General features: G+C 48.5%; 1 protein-coding gene across 1 annotated transcript in view; it reads right to left on the reverse strand.

Annotated features, from left to right (window-relative positions):
• HIPK3 (homeodomain interacting protein kinase 3) overlaps nucleotides 1-24,500 on the reverse strand; it is a 91,763-nt gene that overhangs the window by 60,217 nt on the left and 7,046 nt on the right. Inside the window, exon 2 of the mRNA XM_044270924.1 lies at nucleotides 7,465-8,566. Coding sequence (XP_044126859.1) covers nucleotides 7,465-8,566 — 1,102 coding nt within the window. The remainder of the gene's footprint in view (nucleotides 1-7,464; nucleotides 8,567-24,500) is intronic.

Here is a 24,500-nt window from a genome sequence, read left to right on the forward strand (position 1 = left end):
CAGCTGTTTGAAGAGGACGCTGCGTTCGGTGAGCGCTCTTCCTAGGCCACGGACATCACGATCATCAGTCGCATGGCCTAGGCGCCTGTCACATGAGCTGCAATAGCAAGCACAGCCACTATCCAACAGATGGCGCTGTGATCGGTAAGCAAAAAGGAGGAGCGCTGCGGCCTCTTCATACAGCTGATCAGCGGGTGTGACGGGTGTCGGATCCCCACCGGTTAGGTTAAGATAGGACATCAATATAAAAAATGCGCTCCATTCAATGATCTGGTGATCTGTGGGGGGGCTCCAGCAGTCACACATCCAGCAAATAGAGGATAGCTGCTTGTAACGGGACAATCCCTTTAAGCCCCAGTAAACGTTTGGCTTTACATTGAAGCTATGCCGGTGGACACAGAGCTGGGCGCATGTCTGTAATCAGCAATTAGTTGGTGCCCATCTCGAAAACTTCCAGGAGCTCAGAGGTTAATTTGCCGATCTTCTCCGGCTGCGGCAGGAATCTTAGGTACAGACCATTTACAGGCAACAACACATTCCCGGCATTCCTCCAGACACCAATATACAGAAATGCTCCAGCCTCATCTATTACAACACAGGCGGCTCACATTGCAGGACACATTAGGCAACCGACTATTTTTTCTTAACGGCCATGTTCGGAAGTTCTGCCAAAGGAAACAGTAAAAACGTGCGATGGCATCACTGGAAAATGTGCCGTCTGAGGCGCCCTACGGTAATCAATCAGAAATGGTCTGCTTACTGTACGTGATGCAAGAAAACACAGGACCTATGCACCGCCCTGGGTACACAAAGCGGCGTTCACACGTCCGTGCTCAAGTCTGTGAAAAAGCGGTCAGTGAAGACGTCCGTGGAGGATACGTTTGTCCGTTTGTGATCAGTGTTTCATGAACACTGTGCAGCTGAAAAATCATTTTCAAAGCATCTCTTCCTAAAGATCCGTGTTGCATCCGTGATTTTTACGGACCCATCAACCATAATGGGCGTGACGGACAACATAGAGCAGGCATGTCCAAACTGCGGCCCTCCAGCTGTTCCAAAACTACAACTCCCAGCATGCCTGGATAGCTTACAGCTATTAGAGCATGCTGGGAGTAGTAGTCTTGCAACAGCTGGAGGGCCGCAGTTTGAACATGCCTGACAGAGCATGCTTCTGTGCTAAAACACGGATGTGTGACTACACACATTAAAATGAGTGGGGCCGGGTGCTCCACGGACAGCACACGTACGTGGACCACTGACGTGTGAATGAGGCTTTACATGGGGTCTCCATACAAAAAAGTCACTGAACGGAATGGCCAAATACACAGCTTTCTTACAGTAACATCTTAATATTATATATGATTTTTTAACCTTACATTGTATCGGTACGACGGGATGTTGCAGCTAATTGTTGCAATAAAACAAAACCGTTTACGTTGCTTCTAGATGCGAAATTACATATTAAAGGGGTTGTTCCCCCACCACTATCATTGTGTGCCCAAGCTGGTGACGTCACTGTTAGGCCCCATGCACACGACCGTATCGTATCAGCATTTTTTTGCGGATCCAATGACTTCAATGGGTCCACGATTCACATTTGACCCCGTTTGAGCGGAAGTGACGGGAAATCCAGTGAAGACATCCCAGGAGCCGGGGTGTAGAGAAGTGAGCAGGTAGGGGCCGGAGGGGTAACACTTTGAAGGGAATGTGCCATCAGAAAACGATGTATCTGTCCATTGTGTCTATGGCCCATGTGGCTGCTGTCAGAAGATGGCAAGTCTTAAAAGGGTTCTCCGAGATTCAGGATAGGTCGTCAGTATCTGATCGGTGGGGGTCTGACACCTGGGACCCCCGCCGATCAGCTGTTTGAGAAGGCACAGGCAGTCCTGTGAGCGCTGCGGCCTTCTCCGAGATTACCATTAACTTTGATGGGGCTGAGCGCCATACCAAGGACAGCCGCTATACAATGCACGGCGCTGCGCTTGGTAAGCTGCGAGAAGGTCAGAGCACTGCTACCTTCTCAAAAAGCTGATCAGCGGGGGGCCCGGGTGTCAGACCCTACCAATCAGATACAGATGACCCATCCTGAGGACCCATCCTTAAATGGAGCTTAGCCCCGCCCAGGCCAGTGATACTAGTCATGACGTCACTGGGCCCGAGTTAAACAGCGAGAAGGCCGCGGTGCTACTGCCTTCTCAAACAGCTGATCAGAAGGGGTCCCGAGTGTCAGACCCCCGCCGATCAGATGCTGATGATCTATCCAGAGGATAGCCCATCTGTAAAAAAAAAAAATATATATATATATATATAAAAAAAGCTACAGAACCCCTTTAAGGTCCCTTTAGATGGGATGATTCAGCAGACGATTGTTAGGGAGGGAAGCATTTCTTCCTGACAAGCGCCTGCTCCTCAATGGAGTACACCATGGCTATTACACGCAGCGATCTCCTCCACAGTATGGCGGAGTAGCCATTCCTTGTCCCCATACAGCCTTGTTGTTTGACTGTGATTACACAGCACGATCTGCTGCCGGTAAACAACTATTTAAGGGTCTACACAAATAATCCAATTACCTGATAAACCAGCATTTCGCTCTTTCATCGGCATCACCCTGACACCGCTAACAACCCCTCCTATGAGCGCTCGTTAGAGATTATCTGGCGTATTCTCGGCCCCTGTAAAGGGTCCTTTACTCTCCCCCCAACTGATGATATCAGTGGAGATAGGGATTGAGCACTCTGAATTTCCATGCCCGATCCTTTTTGTTCGCCAGCACCAGAAGCGCGACAGCAGCTCTCTCATCTCTCCTCACTGAATCCACGTGCACACTCGGCCGAGCCGAATGTGTAGTACTGGGGGGCTCAGGAGAGACGGCTGTCGGCAAACAAGCATTCAGCCAACAGCTACTGCGGATGTACGGGCCTCTCCAGGGCCGGAGAGGATGTGGGACTGCTCTGCTTATAACCACACCATTTTTTATAAAAATACTCCTATTTTGCAGGGATTATGCAAATAAAACCTACTGATAGAGTTCTACAATATATACCGGTTCTAGGAGCCCATGCAGCGGGTGGAGGCTAGCCCCCTACTACTACAGCCTCTCACTTTAGATCATGCTGACCTTCAGCAAACAAACCACTTAGCGACAACGTACTTCTGTCTTTTTTCAACTCCGCAGTCAGACAGCCTCACCATCTATAGTAGTCAACATGCCTTGGCTAGGCTCGGGGGCCTATTTTAAGCAAAGCTGCTACATTACAGTGATCTGCGGTTCAAAGTGATAGAATAACATTCGTCCGTGTGATGCCAGAGCAGAACCCAAGCTTGTAGATGGCCTTCAAAAGAAGAATCTGCTGTGCAACATTACATAAATTTCCAGATGCTTCCTTCACATACACTGTAAGTAACAGTGTATGTACAGAAAAGGACATTACGGCCACGCAACATTTAAAGGGGTTCTTCGAGAAGTTGATATTCATGGCCTATCCTCAGGATCGGTCTTTAATATCAGAACAGCCTATTGGAAAGAGGCCTTGGCCCTCCGTGAGCACTTAGGCCTCTTCCAAGGCCGGTGACGTCATCGGTCACGTGGCCTAGGCGTATCTCAGTCCCATTCAAATGAACCAGACTGAGTTGTAATATCAAGCACAGATCTGGTAAGAGCAGTAGCCTCTTGAAACAGCTGATCCGTGAGGGTCCTGGGAGTCAATCTCATATTGATGGCCATCAATATTAAAATTCCCAGAGAACCCCTTTAATACATAATGTGGCATACCCTGGAACATGGCAGTACATTGTGCATAAGCACAGCTTACCGACCCCTCATATAGGTTATACGTACCCTCGTCGCTTCTGATCCCCGCACGGCCGCCGCTGCATCTCACTGTCGCGGAGAGCAAAACATCCGGCAACGGTGGGAGGTGCCAATAGCAGACCGCAACGGGGACGAGCGTCCCTGGCATCGTGGGTGACAGCGATGAGAGATGCCTTGCAGGGATCAGAAGCAATATGGGTGTCGGGTAGCAGGTATGTATAATGTATATGAGGGGCCCAGGCATTGGGGGATAGAGGGGGCCATTATAGGGTTGGATAACCCCTTTAGGCTACTTTCACACTTGCGGCAGAGTGATCCGGCAAGCATTTCCGTCCGGCAATCTGCATGCAAACAGACAGCATTTGTGGACGGATCCCCATGCGGATCCGTCTCACAAATGCATTGCAAGAACGGATCCGTCTGTCCGTTTCTATTTTTTTGCACATTTTTAAAGGTCTGCGGATCCGGCATTGCGGCATTTTTAATGCTGAATCCGGCACTTATACATTTCAATGTAAAATTAATGCCGGATCCGGCATTTCGGCAAGTGTTCTGGAATTTTGGACGGAGATAAAACCGTAGCATGCTGCGGTATTATCTCCGTCCTGAAAAGTCAAAAACACTGAACTGAAGACATCCTGATGCATCCTGATCGGATTGCTCTCCATTCAGAATGCATGGGAATATACCTGATCAGTTCTTTTCGGGTATTGAGCACCTAGGACGGAACTCTATGCCGGAAAAGAATAACGCTAGTGTGAAAGTACCCTTAACTGGTGGGTTGCTTTAATATCCTTATATCCTTTTTATACCTTTATCCAGGTAGCGTAAAAAATTTTTCTTAAAAGGGTATTCATCCCAGACGTTGAAGGCATATCCACAGAATCCAACCCTGAGACCTGCACCTATCCTTAGAATCGGGGACCCCCTGAACCCCGTCCTACCTGTATAAGGAGAGGTGGGCAGGAATTACGGAAGCTGCGCCGCTCACCACTCTAACGCCTCTTCCGGCCAACCACATTCAGAATATGGAGGTCCCGTGCAGCAATGACCTGTTTATTACTCCTATATTCTGTGCCAGTGACTAAACTTTTGCTGGCGAGCAGAGGTCATGACGTCGGGGGAAGAACGTGTTATTTTCAGCAGTGGGTTAGAGAAGCTGTTATTTGAGGAAATGTGACTCTTGTTCCTCACTCGCTTACAAAGATGATTCACCTAGCTTAAAGAAAATTAACCATTTTCACAGGACGCTTCATATTCCAACCTGTAACATGAGTAACATGGGAACACCTCTGCCTTAAAAAGGACTTAAGAGCCACAGGAGGAGATCTCCCGTCTTCAGGACGGACGTTATGCACTAAAAATAAAAAGAAGTGCAAAAATAGAAAGAAGACGTCATAGTCTGACTTGTAAAACGGTGATGATCTGACGCGATCTAGCACTTGGAATCCATTTCGGAATTTAAAGGTTTCAATAAAAACTATTGCAAACGGCTAAGAGTTTTTACGACCGAAAGGACGCCCATTTATACCATCAGATTAATAATCTATGCTTCCGGTTATGGACAGGCTTCTAACCTCAATGTCACGGCACATTCAGGCCTCGTGCACAGCTCCGAAAACCTCAGGGGTACACAGGGCCGCAATATGGCGCCCCCTGACTATTATGGAGCCCTACTGCACTTGTATATGCCTCCGATTTCAAAATGAGGATTCAATCAGATATGGCGCACTGCACACGGATACTTTCACACTAGCGTTTTTGCTAGATCCGGCAGGGTTCAGCAAAAACGCTTCCGTTACTGATAATACAACCATCTGCATTCGTAATGAACCGATCCAGTTGTATCATCTTTAACAAACCAAAGACGGATCAGTCGTGAACTCCATCGAAAGGTAATGGAGGACAGATACGTTTTCTATTGTGGCAGAGAAAACGGATCCGTCCCCACTGACTTGCATTGGGGGTTATGCCGGATGCGTCTTGCTCCGCATCCCACGACGGAAAGCAAACTACAATATGTTGCGGTTTGCTCTCCGGTGTGGGAACGCAACAAAACGGAACGGAATGCATTTGGATAATTCCATTTTGTTCAGTTCAGTTTTGTCCCCATTGACAATGAAGCGTTTTTTTCCAGTATTGGGCCCCTATGACGGAACTCAATACCGGAAAACTAAAATGCTAGTGTGAAAGTAGCCTTAGTCTAGTGACAAATATTTGTGCTTACAGGAGAGCTCCACCATTTAAGGGGCATTCCGGGGATAAACAGAACCTAGCAATTTTCACCTATCCACTAGAAAGGAGATGACTGCTAGATAGGTGGGGGTCCGACCGCTGATCACCAAAATAGGGGGCCATGCCTACATTTGAACAGAGTGGTCAAGCATTAGCTCTGCTGTCTACTGAAAGTTTATAGGACTAATGGAGATCACTTTAAAGGGGTTCTCTGGCCATTTAGTCTAATTAGTGACTGGTGCTAACCTGTGGAAGGAAGCTCTTTTACATAGGACTGATCCTCGCTCCCCTCCCCCTCCCCCTGACGCTGCCCTCCCCTGAAACGGCCACATCCAGTCGGCAGCTGGGTGTAAGAACCCGCAGCGCAGAGGGCAGCATCAGGGGTGGATCAGTCCTATGTAAAAGAACTTCCCTCCACAGGTTAGCACCAGTCACTAATTAGACTAAATGTCTGGAGGACCCCTTCAACAATAAGACATTTTAGAACGCATTTATAATGCACTGCAGACATTCACCAGGTATTTCAGTAACCTTCAAGTCTGCCCAGAGGTCCAGCACCGTCCATTGAACACTTCTACTCAATTCGACGTAGGCGGACAGTCACAAAGTATCCAGATTACATGTCACAGGATTGAGTGAAACGCACAGGCGACGCTGAGGCCTACAATCATGGCTAAGATCAAATAAATCAGTTCTTATGGCGGTGTTCTCCTTTAACGATCACTAGACAACAGTGGCGCCAGACAGTCATCCAAACTCTAAACTCAACCATTTTCTCCTTCCTTTATCTGTTGTCTATGAACTTTTCTGAGCCCTCATAGCAGTAGACGAGAACATGTGGGCCTGAAACTACCGAATCTGATAACAACTGAAAACGTAACAGCCGATAATAACTCAGTAAAACGTAGAATAAAGACCCTGTAAATTCCCCAATGTGTAGATTTTACTAATGGGAAAGAGGAGCTGGAATTACACTGTAGGTATACCGAGAGGAGAACACGGCACTTGTACAAGCGCCACCTCCTCCACAAACAGCTGATTGGTGGGGGTGCCGGTAGTCGGGCCCCTGCTGATCTAATATTGATGGCCTCCGGCACTCCAGTTGTGGTGAAACTACGACTCCCAGCATGTTGCATACACGCCAAGCAAGTCTACATCTTGGCAGTTGTAATTTTACCACCGCCGGAGTGCCGGAGGTTAGCCATCACAGGCCTACAGTGAGGAGGATAGGTCATCAATATAGCAAAAGCAGAGAATCCCTTTCAACAATGGGCCTCCTCCGGCAGTGCAGGAGATACCAAGAACGTCAATCTTGATATATCTCCCCCAATAAAATCAACCTCTGGGAACTTTTTTGTCAATTTCAGTGCACAAAGAGCTAAAAAAAAAAAAAAAAAAAAAAAAACAAGCTTTACCTGTAGTAACGAGACTGCAAATACGTTGAGCAAACAGTCTTTGATATATGGCTAGCAGAGCCGAAGTCTATGACTTTCACCCTGTAGGGTTGCCGTACAGGATCCACCAGCATGATGTTCTCCGGTTTGAGGTCAGCATGAATTAAACCAAGACTCTTGAGCTTTTTCAGTGCAGTGGCCACCTGCTGGAGGATGGCCCGGATAACTTTCAGGGGTAATGGGCTAAATTTATTTTGCTTTAAAAAGTCATATAAATTCTGTTCCAACATTTCAAAAACCAAGCAGGTGTGGTTCCGATGCTGAAAGCACTCATATGCACGCACAAAGTTAAACTCGTCGGCGTTCTCGTTGCTCAGCCTGGCAAGGATGCCCACCTCAATCTGCCCTTGGCGTGCGTACGAAGGATGGTTTTTAAGGATCTTCACCGCCACCACCTCATTTGTCCCCCTTTTCCAGCACTTCACCACCTGTCCAAAGGTTCCCCGACCCAAAAAATCCAGTACTTCATAAGTATTTTTATTCGAGCACAACACTTCATGCTGCACCAACTGATAGTCACCGTCCACGCCAGCCCCGTTCTGCTTTGAAGCACCCGTGGTCGCCACAACAGTTACTGGGTTCGCTGCGTTGCCGGGCAGCATGGCAGGCAGTACAGACAATTCATCGACGATCTGCATGGTGCTGACTTGGTTTTCCAGCTCTTCGCTCTTACGCTTCAATCCACATCGCTGATGCGTTTCCAGCAAATCTGATGCACAATCCGGTGTCTCTACTGTGGGTGCCTCTGTCGGATCTGGCTGCGCCTGCGCTGCTGGGTCCCCGGGAGCACCTGTGTTGGGTTTTGATGCAACTGCACTGGTCTGGGATGCAGCGGTCTGCTGGCGAGGTTTGTTAATTGGATTCTTTGTCTGGAAAGAAGCCCTACTCTTGTTGGATGGATGTGCAAATCCAACGTGTCTAGCATTCAGGTCGGTGCGGGGGTAGCTCCTCTTGCTGTACACACAACTACTTGGTTCTATTTTCAGTTTCTTCACACTACAAAAGGCACTTGACTGAGTTTGATAAACGTATGGTGGGTACACCAAGACTTGTGAGGCCATACCTGAAAATCCAAACAACAAAAAAAGAGAACGTTAGTACGTCAGGTAGTCTTTAAAAGTAACGGTAATTCCATAAGAAACTATAGAAAAGCATTCAACTCAAATCACCACACTAGAACGGCCGCCATCTATCTCATATCATGTCATCCAGATATGCCTGATCCGGACCGGTTTTGGGAAATAATTGAATTCCCCATGAAATAATCCATTAATCCTCCTATAAACATGAGTACATAGACAATTGGGTGTTACCTACACTGCCTTACAATGTCCAATCAGTGCAGTGCTGTGTAGGGACACACCGCTTTGTTTTGGCAATTGTCAATCAACAGGGTTTTCCGAGTTTTTTTTAACCAATGGCCTATCCTCATCAGGTCCTCAGTATCTGATTGTCGGGGGTCCGACACCTGGGACCCCCGCCGATCAGCTGTTTAAGGGTCCATTCAGACATCCGTATGTGTTTTGCGGATCCGCAAAACACACAGACACCGGCAATGAGCATTCCACATTTTGCGGACCGCACATCGTCGGCACTATAATAGAATATGCCTAATCTTGTCGGAAACAGAATTGCGGACCCGGAAGTGCGGATCCGGGCAGCACATTGTGCAAAAATGCGGAACAGAATTGCGGACGTGTGAATGGACCCTAAGGCGGCACCGGTTGCTCGCTGTAGTGCCACGGCCTTCTTGCAGCTCCATTGTATAGAGGCTGTGCTTGGTATTGCAGCTCCGCCACATTTACTTCTATGGTGCTGCCTAGGCCACGTGACCGATGACTTCACATGGCCTAGAGAAAGCTGCAAATAGGCCACGGGGCTTCCTCGAGTGAGGGTGCTTTCTCAAACAGCTGATCGTTGGGGGTCTTCCGATCAGATACTGATGATTGGTCACATCATGGGGTTAAAGGGGTATTCCAATTAGATTAAGTAATCCCCTATGCACAGGATCGGGGATAAACTAGTAGATCGGTGGGGGTCCTACTTTTGGGGCACCAACCAATCACGAGAACTGAGGCCCCGTATGCCCTGCAGCCCCCCTGAAATGAATGAAGCTGTAAATCGCCGCTACATTCATTTCATGGGGGCTGCGGGGGGTACGGGGAATAGGAAACCCCCACCTATGTAATAGTTATCCCCTATCCTGTGGGTGGGGATCACTTAATCTCACCGTAATGTCCCTTTAACTCCAGGAAGCAAACTGAAAAAGGGCAGGTAAGCGACATTTCAGAGGATTTGTGGGAGATTAGCCATTAACTGGAGCTGCCCAGCAACACCAGAGTCAAGCATGCATGTTAACTGGGAGGAAACCAGAATGGACAGACGTCAGCCGCGCTACGCAGAAGATGCTCAAAGGAAACGACTCCACTTAGGACTGACTCCATTAACTCCTCACTTGCAGGCAGATGAAGAACGCACGTCTTCACACTTGCCCTGAAATCGAATCGCTGGGCGAGTAAAAAAAAGATCATCTATTAGCGGCTATGGCTGTATGTGTGCACCTCCGAAGGTGGCAGACAGGAGAAGAAAGCTGCGGACCAGGGGGGGGTCACATCACTCCTGGAGCCCATCTGGATTTTTCAGTAGACAACCCGAAAAGTTTGGTTCCTCTAGTAAAATTCTCCTGGCAAACAGCAGATGAATGTCCGTCCATGTCTGTCCCATTGGATGAGCTTCAAGGGGTATTTTTGACCAATGAGGGTCCTACTGCTGGGATCCCCCTCAATCAAGCCCCGCAGAGCGCCCCAAAATGAAGGAAGCGGCAGGTCGAGCAGGCACACTGTGGCTCCACTCATCTCTATGGGAGTTCTGGAGTTTGCAGAGCACAGCGTTTGGCCATTTCCAGAACTCCCATAGAAATTAAGATGCCGCACCTGCTGCTCGGGTCCCTTCAAGACTCTCTGAAGGGTAAGGGGCCATTTACATATCTGCATGAATAGCAGCAATTTTGCGGAACGGGTGCGGAACCATTCATTTCAATAAGACAGCACGCCGTGTGTTGTCCGCATCCATAGTTCCGTTCCGCGGCCATGCAAAAAAGATAGAGCATGTTCTATTCTTGTCCGCAGCCACGGACAAGAATAAGCATTTCTATCATAGTGCCGGCCACAAGCCACTTCCTAATTGTCCATATTGCCTCCTTTGCTGGCTGGATTCATTTTTCCATTGCATTACACTTCTCATTTCCATGGTTTACGACCACCTTGTAATGCACAGCAGTGGTCGTCGTGCTTGCAAAAAAATTAATAAAAAAAGCACCGGCCTCTATGGTGTCTGGTACTGCAGCAGTCCGAATAGACCAGCGTTTTTTCCTATAGTGTGCAAGCACGACCACTGCTGCTGGATTGCAGGGTGGTCGTAACCCCTGGAAATGAGCAGTGTATATTGTGACGGAAAAAATGAATCAAGCCAGCAAAGGAGGCAATATGGACAATCACAATACATTAGTAAGTGCATGGTATTCACTTTCTCTACCTGATAAATGCCATTTGCTGAAGTGAAAGGACCCCTTTAACAATTTGCAGAGCAGTTAACTGGAAAAAGCGACGCTCAAAGGCACCGACTGATAAAGTGGAGGAACGGCAAAAATAGCACATGGGGGCAAAAAAAAGTCAAAACATTACTGAGGTGACAAAGATGTGCAGGACTGCAGTAGTGAAACAGCCCACGCAAGAGGGAAGGCCCCAGTTTGGGAGTTTCCAGTCACATCTTTAAAAGGGTTTTCCTATCCTCATCAGGTCATCAGTATCTGATAGGTGGGAGTCCGACATCCGGGACCCCCGTCAATCAGCTGGCGCTCCTGTGAGCGACGCAGCCTTCTCTGAGCTCACTAAGCACAACGCCGTCCATCATATAGCGGCTGCGCTCAGTTTCACAGCTCAGCCCCATTCACTTCAATGGGGCTGAGCTGCGCCAAGGCCACATGACCGATGAATGTGACGTCACGCGGCCTACTGAAAGCTGTGGTGCTACGGCGAGCGTTGGTGCCTTCTCAAACAGCTGATCAGACCCCCACCAATCAGATACTGATACCCTATCCAGAGGATGGGTTATCAGTATTTGAGTCTCATAAAACCCCTTTAAAGGGGTTGTCCGGTTTCAGAGCTGAACCCGGACATATCCTTATTTTCACCCAGGCAGCCCCCGTGATGTTTGCATCGGAGCATCTCAAGCTCCAATATGCTTCCTTGCCCTGCGCTAAATCGCGCCGGGCAAGGTCTCTTTTGTTTTCAATAACACACTGCCGGGGCAGAAACTTCCACCCGGCAGGGTGTTCGGTGACGTCACCGGCTCTGATGGGCGGGCTTTAGCGCTGCCCTAGCCGTTTTACTGGCTAGGGCAGCGCTAAATCCCGCCCATCAGTGCCGGTGACGTCACCGGGCTTCCTGGCAGCCCCATGGAGAGCCCCGGTACGTCACCGGAACTCCTAAAAATGCCTTTGCCCTGCGCGATTTAGCGCAGGGCAAAGGAGAGCACCGGAGCATGTACTGCTGCGATGCTCATGTCAGGGGGGCTGCCGGGGGTGAAAAAATGGAGGAATGTCCGGGTTCAGCTCTGAACCCGGACAACCCCTTTAAGTCATTGTAAAAATCCCCATAAAATGAGAAAAGGTATCTCTAAAGATAGACGCACATTTTAGAAAGATGTTTCTTCTCGTTCAACCCACCTAAGGCTACTTTCACACTTGCGTTTTGGGCGGATCCGTCATGGATCTGCAAAAACTGATCCGTTACAATAATACAACCATCTGCATTCGTCATGAGCGGATCCGTTTGTATTATCTGTAACGTAGTGAGGACGGATCCGTCATGAACTCCATTGAAAGTCAATGGGAGACGGATCCGTTTTCTATTGTGTCAGAGAAAACGGATCCATCCCCATTGACTTACATTGTGTGCAGGACGGATCCGTTTGGCTCAGTTTCGTCAAGCGGACAGAAATACGCTGCAAGCAGCCTCCAAAGCGGAATGGTGACTGATCGGAGACAAACTGATGCATTCTTCTGAGCGGATTCTTATCTATTCAGAATGTATTGGGGCAAAACTGATCCACTTTGGACCGCTTGCGAGAGCCCTGAACGGATCTCACAAACGGAAGGCCGAAACTCGAGTGTGAAAGTAGCCTAATATATGCATGGTCAGCTGTTAAGACCCCCACCAATCTAATAGTTATCCCCTATCCACAGGGCTGGAGATAAACTTAAAGGGTGATTCCGGTTGTTAAAAGTTATGTATCTTCTTAGTTCTTTTCTTCTTGGAGAGAGCTTTCGCCATCAGAGCGCAACGGAAACCAGACGTAAAAAGTGTGAACGGAGCCTCAACAAAATGTTCTCCATCCACTGGCCACAATAAAAAGACCTTGCTCAATTACAAAACTACAACCGCCAGCATGACGCAGTCACGGCCATGCTGAGAGTTGTAGTTTCACAAAAGCTGGAGAGCCAGAGTTACACTGACATTGTGTCCTTTTATTGAATACATTTGCCCAAACAACGCAAGTGTAACCTAACAGGCTACAGCCCACAGGTAACGTGATAAAACACGCAGGGAAGGTCGCAGCCCTGGAAAGCAAAAAAAAAAAAAAGGGGGATACTCCAGAGATTTACGAACTCTGTCACAATACAAAAGGTTAAACGGTTGTCAGTAAACAGCGCTCTTATCGGGTGGAGAGTCAATATTGAGTTGACTGCACCCACTGCTAGTAGTAGAAGGCCGCTTCACGTGGCGCGCAGCAGTATTTGTACAGGACAATGTGTGAGCACTGAACGTTATACTATAACCAAGAGTTTCCTCTCGCTGGCAGAATATTTTCCACCGCGCTTCGCAGAACTGACGAGGACTGAAATTAACTGCAACTTTCCTGGAAGCCTCGGCTGCTGTCGCCACAAAACCATATGGTTTCTAAGAGCGCACGAAGCCGCCGTACATCATGTCCCTCCGTGCACCAGCTGATTTTTGGAGAGTAAAGGGCACCTTCCATCCCCCACAGGGGGTCTGCGCTGTTAACACACTACAGTTGGGTGTGATTTTTAAAAAATTATTTTATTTTTTTAGTTTCGTCTTAGAATAAAATTTTATTATGCCTCTCCCCACCCCCGGCCTACCTCCCATGCCTTGTGGCCTAGCAGGATAAGAAAGCCTTTCACTGACATAACAGCGAGCTCGCCGCATTCTCATGATAGCAAAGAAGTTCTACATTACACTTAGGCCTCATGCACACCACCGTTGTTCTGGTCCGCATCCGAGCCGCAGTTTTTGCGCCTTGGGTGCGGACCCATTCACTTCAATGGGGCCGCAAAAGATGCGGACAGCACTCCGTGTGCTGTACGCATCCGTTGCTCCGTAAAATAAATATAACCTGTCCTATTCTTGTCCGTTTTTCGGACAAGAATAGGCATTTCTACAATGGGCTGCCCGTTCCGTAAATTGCGGAAGGCACACCGGCGGCTTCGGTGTTTTGCGGATCTGCAATTTGCGGACCGCAAACAACGGAACGGTCGTGTGCATGAGGCCTAAAGCTAATTTCACACTGGCGTTTTGGCTTTCCGTTTGTGAGATGTGTTCAGGGCTCTCACAAGCGGTCCAAGGCGGATCAGTTTTTGCCCTAATGCATTCTGAATGGAAAAGGATCCGCTCAGAATGCATCAGTTTGCCTCCAATCCGTCTCCATTCCGCTCTGGAGGCCGCCTGCAGCGTTTTAGTGTCCGTCTGACGAAACTGAGCCAAACGGATCCGTTCTGATACACAATGCAAGTCAATGGGGATGGATCCGTTTTCTATGACACAATCTGGCACAATAGAAATGTATTATCTGAACAGATCCATGATGGATCCGCACCAAATGCGAGTGTGAAGGTAGCCTTAGGACACCCAATGCAGTTTAATAAAAAACACGGGGGGGGTTCTGCGCCATATACTGCAAAAGGAGCCCTTTTCTCCCTAGAAAGCATGAATTGCACAGGACAGCACCATACCACGATACATGGGCTCCACGTGCCACCGTAAAGAGTCCTGCGCACGGCTCTGGTGACTCCCAAAGAGTCGGTCAGTCTGCACCGTCCCGTGTCACGTATTCTGTAATTTAGCTAGGAATAACAACTCCCAGCAGCCAAACACTCTGGGCATGCGCAGGACTGGCAGAGGGAAGCAGACAAACACGCCGATGCCAGCCCCCTAAGGTTGAATAGGTCCAAAAATGGGTTAGGCTACACGCACACGACCGCGCCGTGGATTTTGAAATCCGCAGCATGTCCGTTGTTTGCGTCGGGAGGTTAATGTTTCGTGGTCTTCCCTATAGACTTCAATGGGATTGTTAAAATACACTGAAAATCCACCCCATAAACCATGATAAATAGTGCAGATCTATGTGCGGTGTTCATCATGCTGCTTTCAGGCAGGTTGTGTGCACAGAAATCTGCACCGTGTGCACTTATCCTTAGAAAACCTTCGCGTGACGGATTTAGATGCTGTCACAATCTGCCGCGGTCGTTCAGTCTGAACGCTGCGGACCTGCTCGTAGCTTAGTACCATTGATATGAGCTAAACTGCAAACGGACACCCGCTGCGGCTACAACGGACACGATGTCCAGCTAAACTGCATCACGCCACCACGCCAAGAAGGGACGTGATCCTTCATAGTGCACTCGTCGGCTGTGAGAACTGCGTGCTGCCTCTCATTTGAAAAAAAATAAATGGGGAGAAGGCACCATGCAGCTACCGCCAGAATATTGCTGCGGAGTCTACTCGAAAATTTCAGCAGCGCAAACCGCCGTGGGCATATTCACACGTCACATCAGTTCCATGCAGTGGATATGGAAGCACGTCCATGGATTTCCACAAGGCCCATTACTGCAACAAGTTGCCCACCTGTGGATATATCCTTAGAGGCCCTGTACACGGTTCGACGGAACGCCAACAGAGCCAGCAATGAAAATCTATAAGAAAATTATTTTAGGGGACATGCAACTTAAAGGGGTTATACCAGGGGTCGAGTGGAGGGGGAACGCGTGGGAACGGCGTTCCTGCACTTTTTTCATGGCAGGAACGCCGTTCCCTTTCAGCCTCAAGCCAGGAGAACGCGGCTGAATCAGAATCAGATTCACAGGGGGAGACGGAGCGCACTGTGCAGGGCAGGCTAAGGGAGGAGGGAGGAGGAGCGGCTTCAGTTGAGAGGAAGCTGTCTGTGCGGTGCTGCTGCCTGCTACTGCCTCACTGTGACTCCTCTCATGGCGCCCCGCCCCCTACTGACATCATCTCGTTCACTTCTTCTGTCGGCCAGATACGCTGCGAGTATGTTCAGTGACTTCGGGCAGAGCGTTCGCAGCTGAAACTTTCAGAAAAGTTTGTCCTGGGATTCAAACTCACGACCTCTACACATCAGAGGAAGGCTGATTTACCCTCACAGCCATGAAAGCTGTCTAGGTAGTTGCTTAAAAAAAAAATATAAGACTTCTACTTATACCTAGTGTACTGATACCTAGTGTACAACCATACACATGACAGCTGCCCACTGTGTATGGATGTAGCAGAGCTGGGTGTGTTGGGGCAGCTGTCATGTGTATGGTTGTACACTAGGTATCAGTATACTAGGTATAAGTAGAAGTCTTATTTTATTTTTTTTAAGCAACTAGCTAGACAGCTTTTATGGCTGTGAGGGTAAATGCCTTGCTTCTGATGTGTAGAGGTCATGAGTTCGAATCCCAGGACAAACTTTTCTAAAAGTGTTTTTTTAATTTTATTTTTTATTTATAAGACTTCTACTGATACCTAGTTTACTGATACCTAGTGTGCAACCATACACATGACAGCTGCCCCAACACACCCAGCTCTGCTACATCCATACACAGTGGGCAAAGTTACCTACAGTAGAAGTCTTATATATTTTTTTTTTAAGTAACTAGCTAGACAGCTTTCATAGCTGTGAGGGCATATGCCTTGCCCCTGATGTGTAGAGATCATGAGGTCGAATCCCAGGACAAACTTTTCTAAAAGTGTTTTTTTTTTTTTTTGTCCGCAGCGACACAAATTACAGCATGCTAGATTTTCTGTGCTTTTTTATTTTTTGGAGGGGGAGGGGGGGGGGGGGGGGTTGCAGTGGATCTTGGGTGAGTTCCCACACTTTTTTTCCCAGGACTTGACCCCTGGGTTATACCATCACTAATGTGCAACTTAAAGGGGTTATACCATCACTAATCATAAATCATATATGACATGACAATATATTTCTAACAAAGCTAGAACCAGCCCTGTACCTCACATGGATCCAGACATCTCCACATTCATTGCTCTCCTAGATTTATATCAAGCTCAAGGGGAGGGTCTTTTTTGCTGCAGCTAAGGGGGCGGGTCTCAGCTCTCCCTATCACAGCTCAGGAGGCGTGTCAGCTCTCCCTATCACAGCTCAGGAGGCGTGTCCATGCTCTCCCTATCACAGCTCAGGAGGCGTGTCCATGCTCTCCCTATCACAGCTCAGGAGGCGTGTCCATGCTCTCCCTATCACAGCTCAGGAGGCGTGTCCATGCTCTCCCTATCACAGCTCAGGAGGCGTGTCCATGCTCTCCCTATCACAGCTCAGGAGGCGTGTCCATGCTCTCCCTATCACAGCTCAGGAGGCGTGTCCATGCTCTCCCTATCACAGCTCAGGAGGCGTGCCTCAGCTGTCCCCATCACAGCTCAGGAGGAGTGCCTCAGCTGTCCCCATCACAGCTCAGGAGGCGTGTCCATGCTCTCCCTATCACAGCTCAGGAGGCGTGTCCATGCTCTCCCTATCACAGCTCAGGAGGCAGTTGAAGGATGAAACTGAGCATGTGCGACCATCTCAGTGATCGGGACAAAAAAAATATAAGAAAAAGAACAAACAGCAGGTGGCGCTATACAGGTATGTTTCATTAAATAACTCAGTGGCTATACTATTTTTTTAATTACATACAATTACAAAAGTATTCAGATCCAGGTGCTGGTTTGAAAACTGTAGAATATTTTTCGCGGGACAACCCCTTTAAATTAAATTTAAAAAAAGTGTGCCCTCTGAGAAATAAGGGCTGTCCCCCGCCTGCACAAGTTTGAGATAGCGAGATGGAATATTACTGTAATCTATATCTGATATACTGTAGTCCTACCCACCACAAACAAATGAATCTTCATAGAAACTTCAATGTCACTGCAGCCAAAACACCTTATCAGTGCAGCGCATGCAGGCCCGCTCGACAATAATAGCACTGACGCCATGAACGACAGAGCACTTACACGTGTACCAAATATAGCTCTGGATATGGAGGGGCTGATGACTATGCCGTGATGGAGGTGCAACTAAGTAAAAGGGATGACACTCTTAGGGTACATGCACACGTTCAGGATTTACGTGCAGAGAATCCGCACGGAAATCCGCAGGTGTTCGCAGGCAAATCCGTGCGGTCAATACGCATCAATTGGTGCAAATTTTCCTAAGTGAATGAAGAAAATCCGGTCAGGAAAAATAAAATAAATTGACATGCTGCAGATTTAAAAATCCGCACCGCAGGTCAAAATCCGCACAGAAAAAATCCACATCCTGTGCACTGAGAATGCAATGTACATGACCTACAGTGCGGATTTTCCGCACGCGATCCTGATCGTGTGCATTTAGCCTTAAAGGGAAACTACAGAGGACATTCGCGTAACTGCACATAGCAGTGTCAAACGTGTTATTTCAGTAGTGTGAGCTGCTCAAGTCCGAGCGAAACCTGGCAAAAGCTTGGTTCCTCCTAAAACCTTATTCACACATCCATGATGAAAGCCGTGTAAATTTCCGTGAAGTATCTGTGTCTGGTCCGTTTTTTGCTCTCCGTGTCTCATCAGTGTTCCACGGACAATGCAGAGCTGAAAATTATTTGTCAGAGCATCTCCTATAAAGGGTCAGAAGACGCACGGATGGCATCGGTGTTGGGTCCGGATCCCTGGCCTCTGCTGACCCCAGATATTAGACGTCAGCGCAGTCCCCCTTTATAGAACTGGCGGGCTGATGTCGTGACGTCACTCACCGGGGTCTAGGGAACCATGTTTTTTTTTTTTAAATAACATGTAGCACCAGGGGACTGGAGATCCAACCACTGACCTCACATAAAATGTCCCCTAAGAAGTCACCCCGGCAGTATTGGTTGAGACACCTTGCCTACCTGGATAGGTCACATACCCGAGTAAGACCCTCACTTGCAACGTAATATGTGGCAAAGCAATCTATAGTCGCCCGTGACAGAATCGGTCGTGCCCGTGGCACAGTGACAATTCTCCTGTAAGTACCAGGCTGCTGAATGTATACTGACCTACATATAGGCACGTCCCAGGGTGACTTGTTTCATCATGAGCTCATACCCCAAGAATCTACCCAACCGTATCACGTTCCACAGCCCCATTCCAAGATCATAAACACGTACAACATGGATCCAGCCACAGAACTCAATGCTAAGACTTCAGATTCCCACATCTCCATGTTCCCATGAAGGACGGACAACAGAGGTTCATTGTGAGGAATCACATGAACGAGGCCGTGCAAATGTCACACGTGACGATCTATCATGTTATACCTGGAGGGGTATAACATTTACAATAGAAATAGGGACGCAATGATGGCTGGCACCATTAAAGAACTTCATGTACCACGCAGCATTACACGCTCTAAGGCTACACGGGTTTACAAACTGAAGACGCGCAAAGATTTCCTTGCATTTTCACACCAAAAGCTGCATGTGTTACTTTGGAGTTTTAGGGTGGATTTGACGCGGTTTTGCTGCAGATCTCACCCTTGCTTTGCAGGAAGAGCAAGAACTGACATGAGGTAGATTTCAAAATCCACATGGTAGGAAAATTTCCGCACAGAGGAAAAAAAGCAAAGTGTACATGAGCCGCGTCTAATCGCTTACACTTTGCTGGTACTGTATGCGCTATGCTGCGGTTTGTCCGCATGAGAATCCCCACGGAAAAAGAACACAGGTAATCTGCAATGTGTGCAGGAAGCCTAAAGTAGCGGCTCTCCGGCTGCTGCAAAACAACAACTCCCTGCGGCTGTCGAGGCATGGTGCAGAAAACGACAACTCCCTGCGGCTGTCGAGGCGTGCGGCGGAAACTACAACTCCCTGCGGCTGTCCAGGCGTGCTGCGGAAAACTACAACTCCCTGCGGCTGTCCAGGCGTGCTGCGGAAAACTACAACTCCCTGCGGCTGTCCAGGCTTGCTGCGGAAAACGACAACTCCCTGCGGCTGTCCAGGCTTGCTGCGGAAAACGACAACTCCCTGCGGCTGTCCAGGCTTGCTGCGGAAAACGACAACTCCCTGCGGCTGTCCAGGCTTGCTGCGGAAAACGACAACTCCCTGCGGCTGTCCAGGCTTGCTGCGGAAAACGACAACTCCCTGCGGCTGTCCAGGCTTGCTGCGGAAAACGACAACTCCCTGCGGCTGTCCAGGCTTGCTGCGGAAAACGACAACTCCCTGCGGCTGTCCAGGCTTGCTGCGGAAAACGACAACTCCCTGCGGCTGTCGAGGCATGCTGCGGAAACTACAACTCCCTGCGGCTGTCGGGGCATGCTGCGGAAACTACAACCCGCCATGACTGTCAAGGCATGCTGTGGAGTTGTAGTTCTACCACAGGTTAATGGTCACAGCTCTAAACCAACTTTAGCCACAAAGACTGTGGTAATTTTGTCTCTGTTCAGACTCTAAACCTCCTTGCGGCAAGTGAAGGCACATTTACACTTGCAGATTTCCTACCAGTAACAAGCGCCAAGATAACAGGTCGTTTGCTGGCTCATCACTGGACTTACTGATCAGGAACGATTTTCAAAAGTGCGATGGTTCACTCAGTCACCATGTTTATGGGCCTACAGTGCTGCCAGTCAATGAACCAAGCAGGAATACCGGTCCTTAACATATCAGTTTTGGATAATCTTTGATCACAGGGTACACTTCTTGGACCCCAAATCAGCCATGTGAGAATCCAGCAGCAAGTGTTCCCTGCAGAGCCTTACAGCTCCCATTGCTCTTCCTGTCCTGTACATTTCCCCCTCCCCCCTTCCTCGGCAATACGCGATGAGGAAACTTTCCAGTTACTTCTGTAGGACTCGACGCGACAATGCCACTCTCCAAAAAGTTGTTGTTTGCTGAAACTTGTCACAGCTGCATTAGGTCACATACGATCTACAAGTATAGGAAATACAAAGCAAAAAAAACATAACCACATACAACCCACCCAAAAAAAATCCTAAGTAAAGTAATATCATCACCGGGTGGATGAAGATCGCGCACGTGACAAGGTTTAGCCGATTGCATGCAAGCGGTGATCAGAAAGCTGTGGCAGTGCGGTTTTCCACTGACTAAAAGGGAAATGACATCAAGGATGTTTACTCATTTTACAGCTCAGCGTAGGGGGTGTAAAAATAAAAATATACCCAAAAAAACAAAACCGATAAATATAAAATAAATCCATACATATTAACATAAAATAAATACTGTAATTGTTTACTCCTGCTGAAAGATGAGCTTAATTTATGATGACGCGCAGGACCCGCCGTAAACCAGGCAAAAGGCCCCGCCGTAAACCAGGCAAAAGGCCCCGCCGTAAACCAGGCAAAAGGCCCCGCCGTAAACCAGGCAAAAGGCCCCGCCGTAAACCAGGCAAAAGGCCCCGCCGTAAACCAGGCAAAAGGCCCCGCCGTAAACCAGGCAAAAGGCCCCGCCGTAAACCAGGCAAAAGGCCCCGCCGTAAACCAGGCAAAAGGCCCCGCCGTAAACCAGGCAAAAGGCCCCGCCGTAAACCAGGCAAAAGGCCCCGCCGTAAACCAGGCAAAAGGCCCCGCCGTAAACCAGGCAAAGGCCCCGCCGTAAACCAGGCAAAAGGCCCCGCCGTAAACCAGGCAAAAAGCCCCGCCGTAAACCAGGCAAAAAGCCCCGCCGTAAACCAGGCAAAAAGCCCCGCCGTAAACCAGGCAAAAAGCCCCGCCGTAAACCAGGCAAAAAGCCCCGCCGTAAACCAGGCAAAAAGCCCCGCCGTAAACTAGGCGTTTTGCAGACAAGAACTGGCATTGTTACAGTGGATCTGCAAAAAAACTTATACAACATGGACATCATCCGCAAAATACATAAGGTTGTGTGAATGCACCCTTACACTGACATAATCCTGTCAGAGCAGCCAATGTCAGAAAGGGACCTCATACTGTGACACGTTGCGAGTTTCTCACACTGAACTCGCTTGTGTGCGTCTAGACTAAGACACCAAAATCGCGTTGCTGTTGTGATGTGGCCACGCTGCGGTCAGTTAACGCGCAGCTGTACAGTAAGGTGTATGAGATGAGACACCTATCATGTACTCTTTGCTTTCGTATTGAACGTGGAGAAACTGACCTGTTGTCTGGATTTCATACGCAGCGTGTCATGTTGGGTCTGGAAAAATACAGAAATCGGGCCGGAAATTTGCGCTGAATTTCAGTTACCTGGCCTGCATCCGTGTGCAGGTAGCTTTAGGCTAGGGCTACACTAGTAGCGGCCAGAATCGCCGAGAAGCGGTGATCCCATAGAAATGGATCGGAACGTCACGGCTGTTGCAAGAAATCCATTCATGTCTATGGGATCACCGCTACTCAGTGATCCTGGCCACGACCAGTATCGCCATGTAGCCCTAGCCGCTCGTATACGTTATACTTACCTGCGTCGCTCTGGATCCCTGCATGGCCGCTGCTGCATCTCCCTAGCCGCTAGGCGGCCGTGTAGGGATCCGGAGCAGGTAAGTGTAATGTATACAAGGGGCCTGGGCATGGGGGGGGGGGGGGATCTTTTAGACTTCAGATAACCCCTTTAAGACTGAATAATGTGGATCTGCAAAAAATGTGATTATCATTAAAACTTTGACGAAACCCCTGCCGTCTTCCTCTTCTGAATAAACCTGCAGCCATTTTCAGGCCTTTTATAACATTCAGAGCTGACTGAACACGTTACAACCACTCCCAACACAACACAATGGGTTTGCAGGTGGCCTTTTGTAAACCAGAACAAGGAAGGCACAAAACCCTGACGGATGGTGGCCAGCCGGTGACTCCGCACAGCTATCCACACAGGGCAGTGGCTACTAGGCGGCTTTATTCCTTAAAAGTGGTTTCGCCGATCATGTAAGTCACCTACACCCTGAAGAGGGCAACCAAAGTCCATCACAATGACGGGAGGCTATCAGGCTTAGGCCTCGTGCACACGACCATATTTTTCATCCATTTTTTCCCGGACAGCAAAATGATCCATTCGCTTCTATGGGACCAGGCAAACATCCGTATTTTTACTCTGTAGTGTCGAGCACTGATTTACAGGATAGCTACCTTAAATCTGGTGACATCAGAGGCTTAGATTATTTTCTTTTGGAAGGAAAGCTAATTTGCACATAGGTTGTCCACAAACCCAGGGGAGCGTTGCCCGGCCACAACATAAAGACCCCGATTTATCATAGGGGCTGAAAATGGTCAGTCCCTGCGATGTACTCCGCTACGCAGCATAAATAATGGTTTGCTGCGGATTTACTGAAGCAGACTGTCTCCATTCATTTCAGTCGGCACAGAAATCTGCATCAAAATCCACAAAGAAACCTGCATACTAATCCGAACCTTTGTAAAATTGACAGATTTTCCCGCAACATGTGAAGACACCCTTCGCTTTCTTTTCCTTTTGGAAGGGAAGCTAATTTGCATATCTTTTTTCCCAGAAACCCTGAGAAGCTCTGTGTGCTTTTATTGTGTAAAAAAAACTATTTGATACATATGCAAATTACCTGAAATGCGTCCTCCTGTCCCTGACTCATCTCAGGTTCATTTGCATATGTATCAAATCGTTTTGTTTTTTTACACAATAAAAGCACACAGAGCTATGGGGACTGGGTATTGTGGATGTGCTAGCGGCCATCTAGCAACCCATGTCCTCCGCTCTATACCCAAAATCCAGGTGACAGGTTCCCTTTAATCCCAAATTTAAAAAAAGTGAAGAAATCCATCCAACGCAACCAAATGAAAGAGGAGACATCAGTTCCACCATACTGGAAAACAGGAGAAGAGCAGATAAGTGCAGACAGAAGCTTCTTCTCTACAGACACGACAAGGAAGCGGCTCCCAGGGATCAAACGCAACCAAGACCTCATTCAGGCGGCCACCAGCGCTCAAGTCCGAGACATGCGACCATAATACAGACGCTGAAACATTGCCACATTACAGCTTTCTGGATGAGGCCCCAAGGACATAAAGTCACGTATTCTATAGGGACAGCAGATTATCTGTCGCTTCATTATTAAAACTTCCGAGGAAGTGTACTTTTTTTTTACCGACAACCTAAACACTGCATTCCCCACTTTGCCCCTGCCTGTACGTCAACCGACACAAACCCAAACAATGCTCATTGTAACTGTAATTAAGTCAGGTAATTGAGCACTCGGGGCACTCCCATCCTTCTTTCACAATATCCTCCTCTTTGTCGCTGCACATTCTAGAAAGGCGGCTGAGACTAAGCGAGACTGGGCCGGGATCACAGCCGCTGCGGACTCCTCTGCCTGGACGCCTGCAGTCTGGACTCCAGAACGGCCCTCTCCAGGTCACTTATCTGGACTTTTAACTAGAAAATTCTAATAAAACACACCAAAGATCCATATATGAATGGTCTCCAAATACGTAAAGGTGTTTGCCCATCATAAGAACGTATCCCCTATCCACGGGAGCAGGTGACGGTCACACGTGCACATTGCCACCAACCTCGTAGAGTTGAATGGAGCAGCCTGCATGCCGCTCTGTTCACTCCGGTCCCCTTATCTCGTTATGGGTGGGGTCCCTGCTGTCTGGATAAGGGCTCATGCACACGACCGGCCATGCCCGTACTGCAGCGGGTCCGCAATATACAGGCACCCGCCGTGTGCAAACCATAACACGGATGCGGACCCATTCACTTA

The sequence above is a fragment of the Bufo gargarizans genome, chromosome 10 (genome assembly GCF_014858855.1).
Source record: "Bufo gargarizans isolate SCDJY-AF-19 chromosome 10, ASM1485885v1, whole genome shotgun sequence".
In the NCBI taxonomy this organism is placed as follows: Eukaryota; Metazoa; Chordata; class Amphibia; order Anura; family Bufonidae; genus Bufo; species Bufo gargarizans.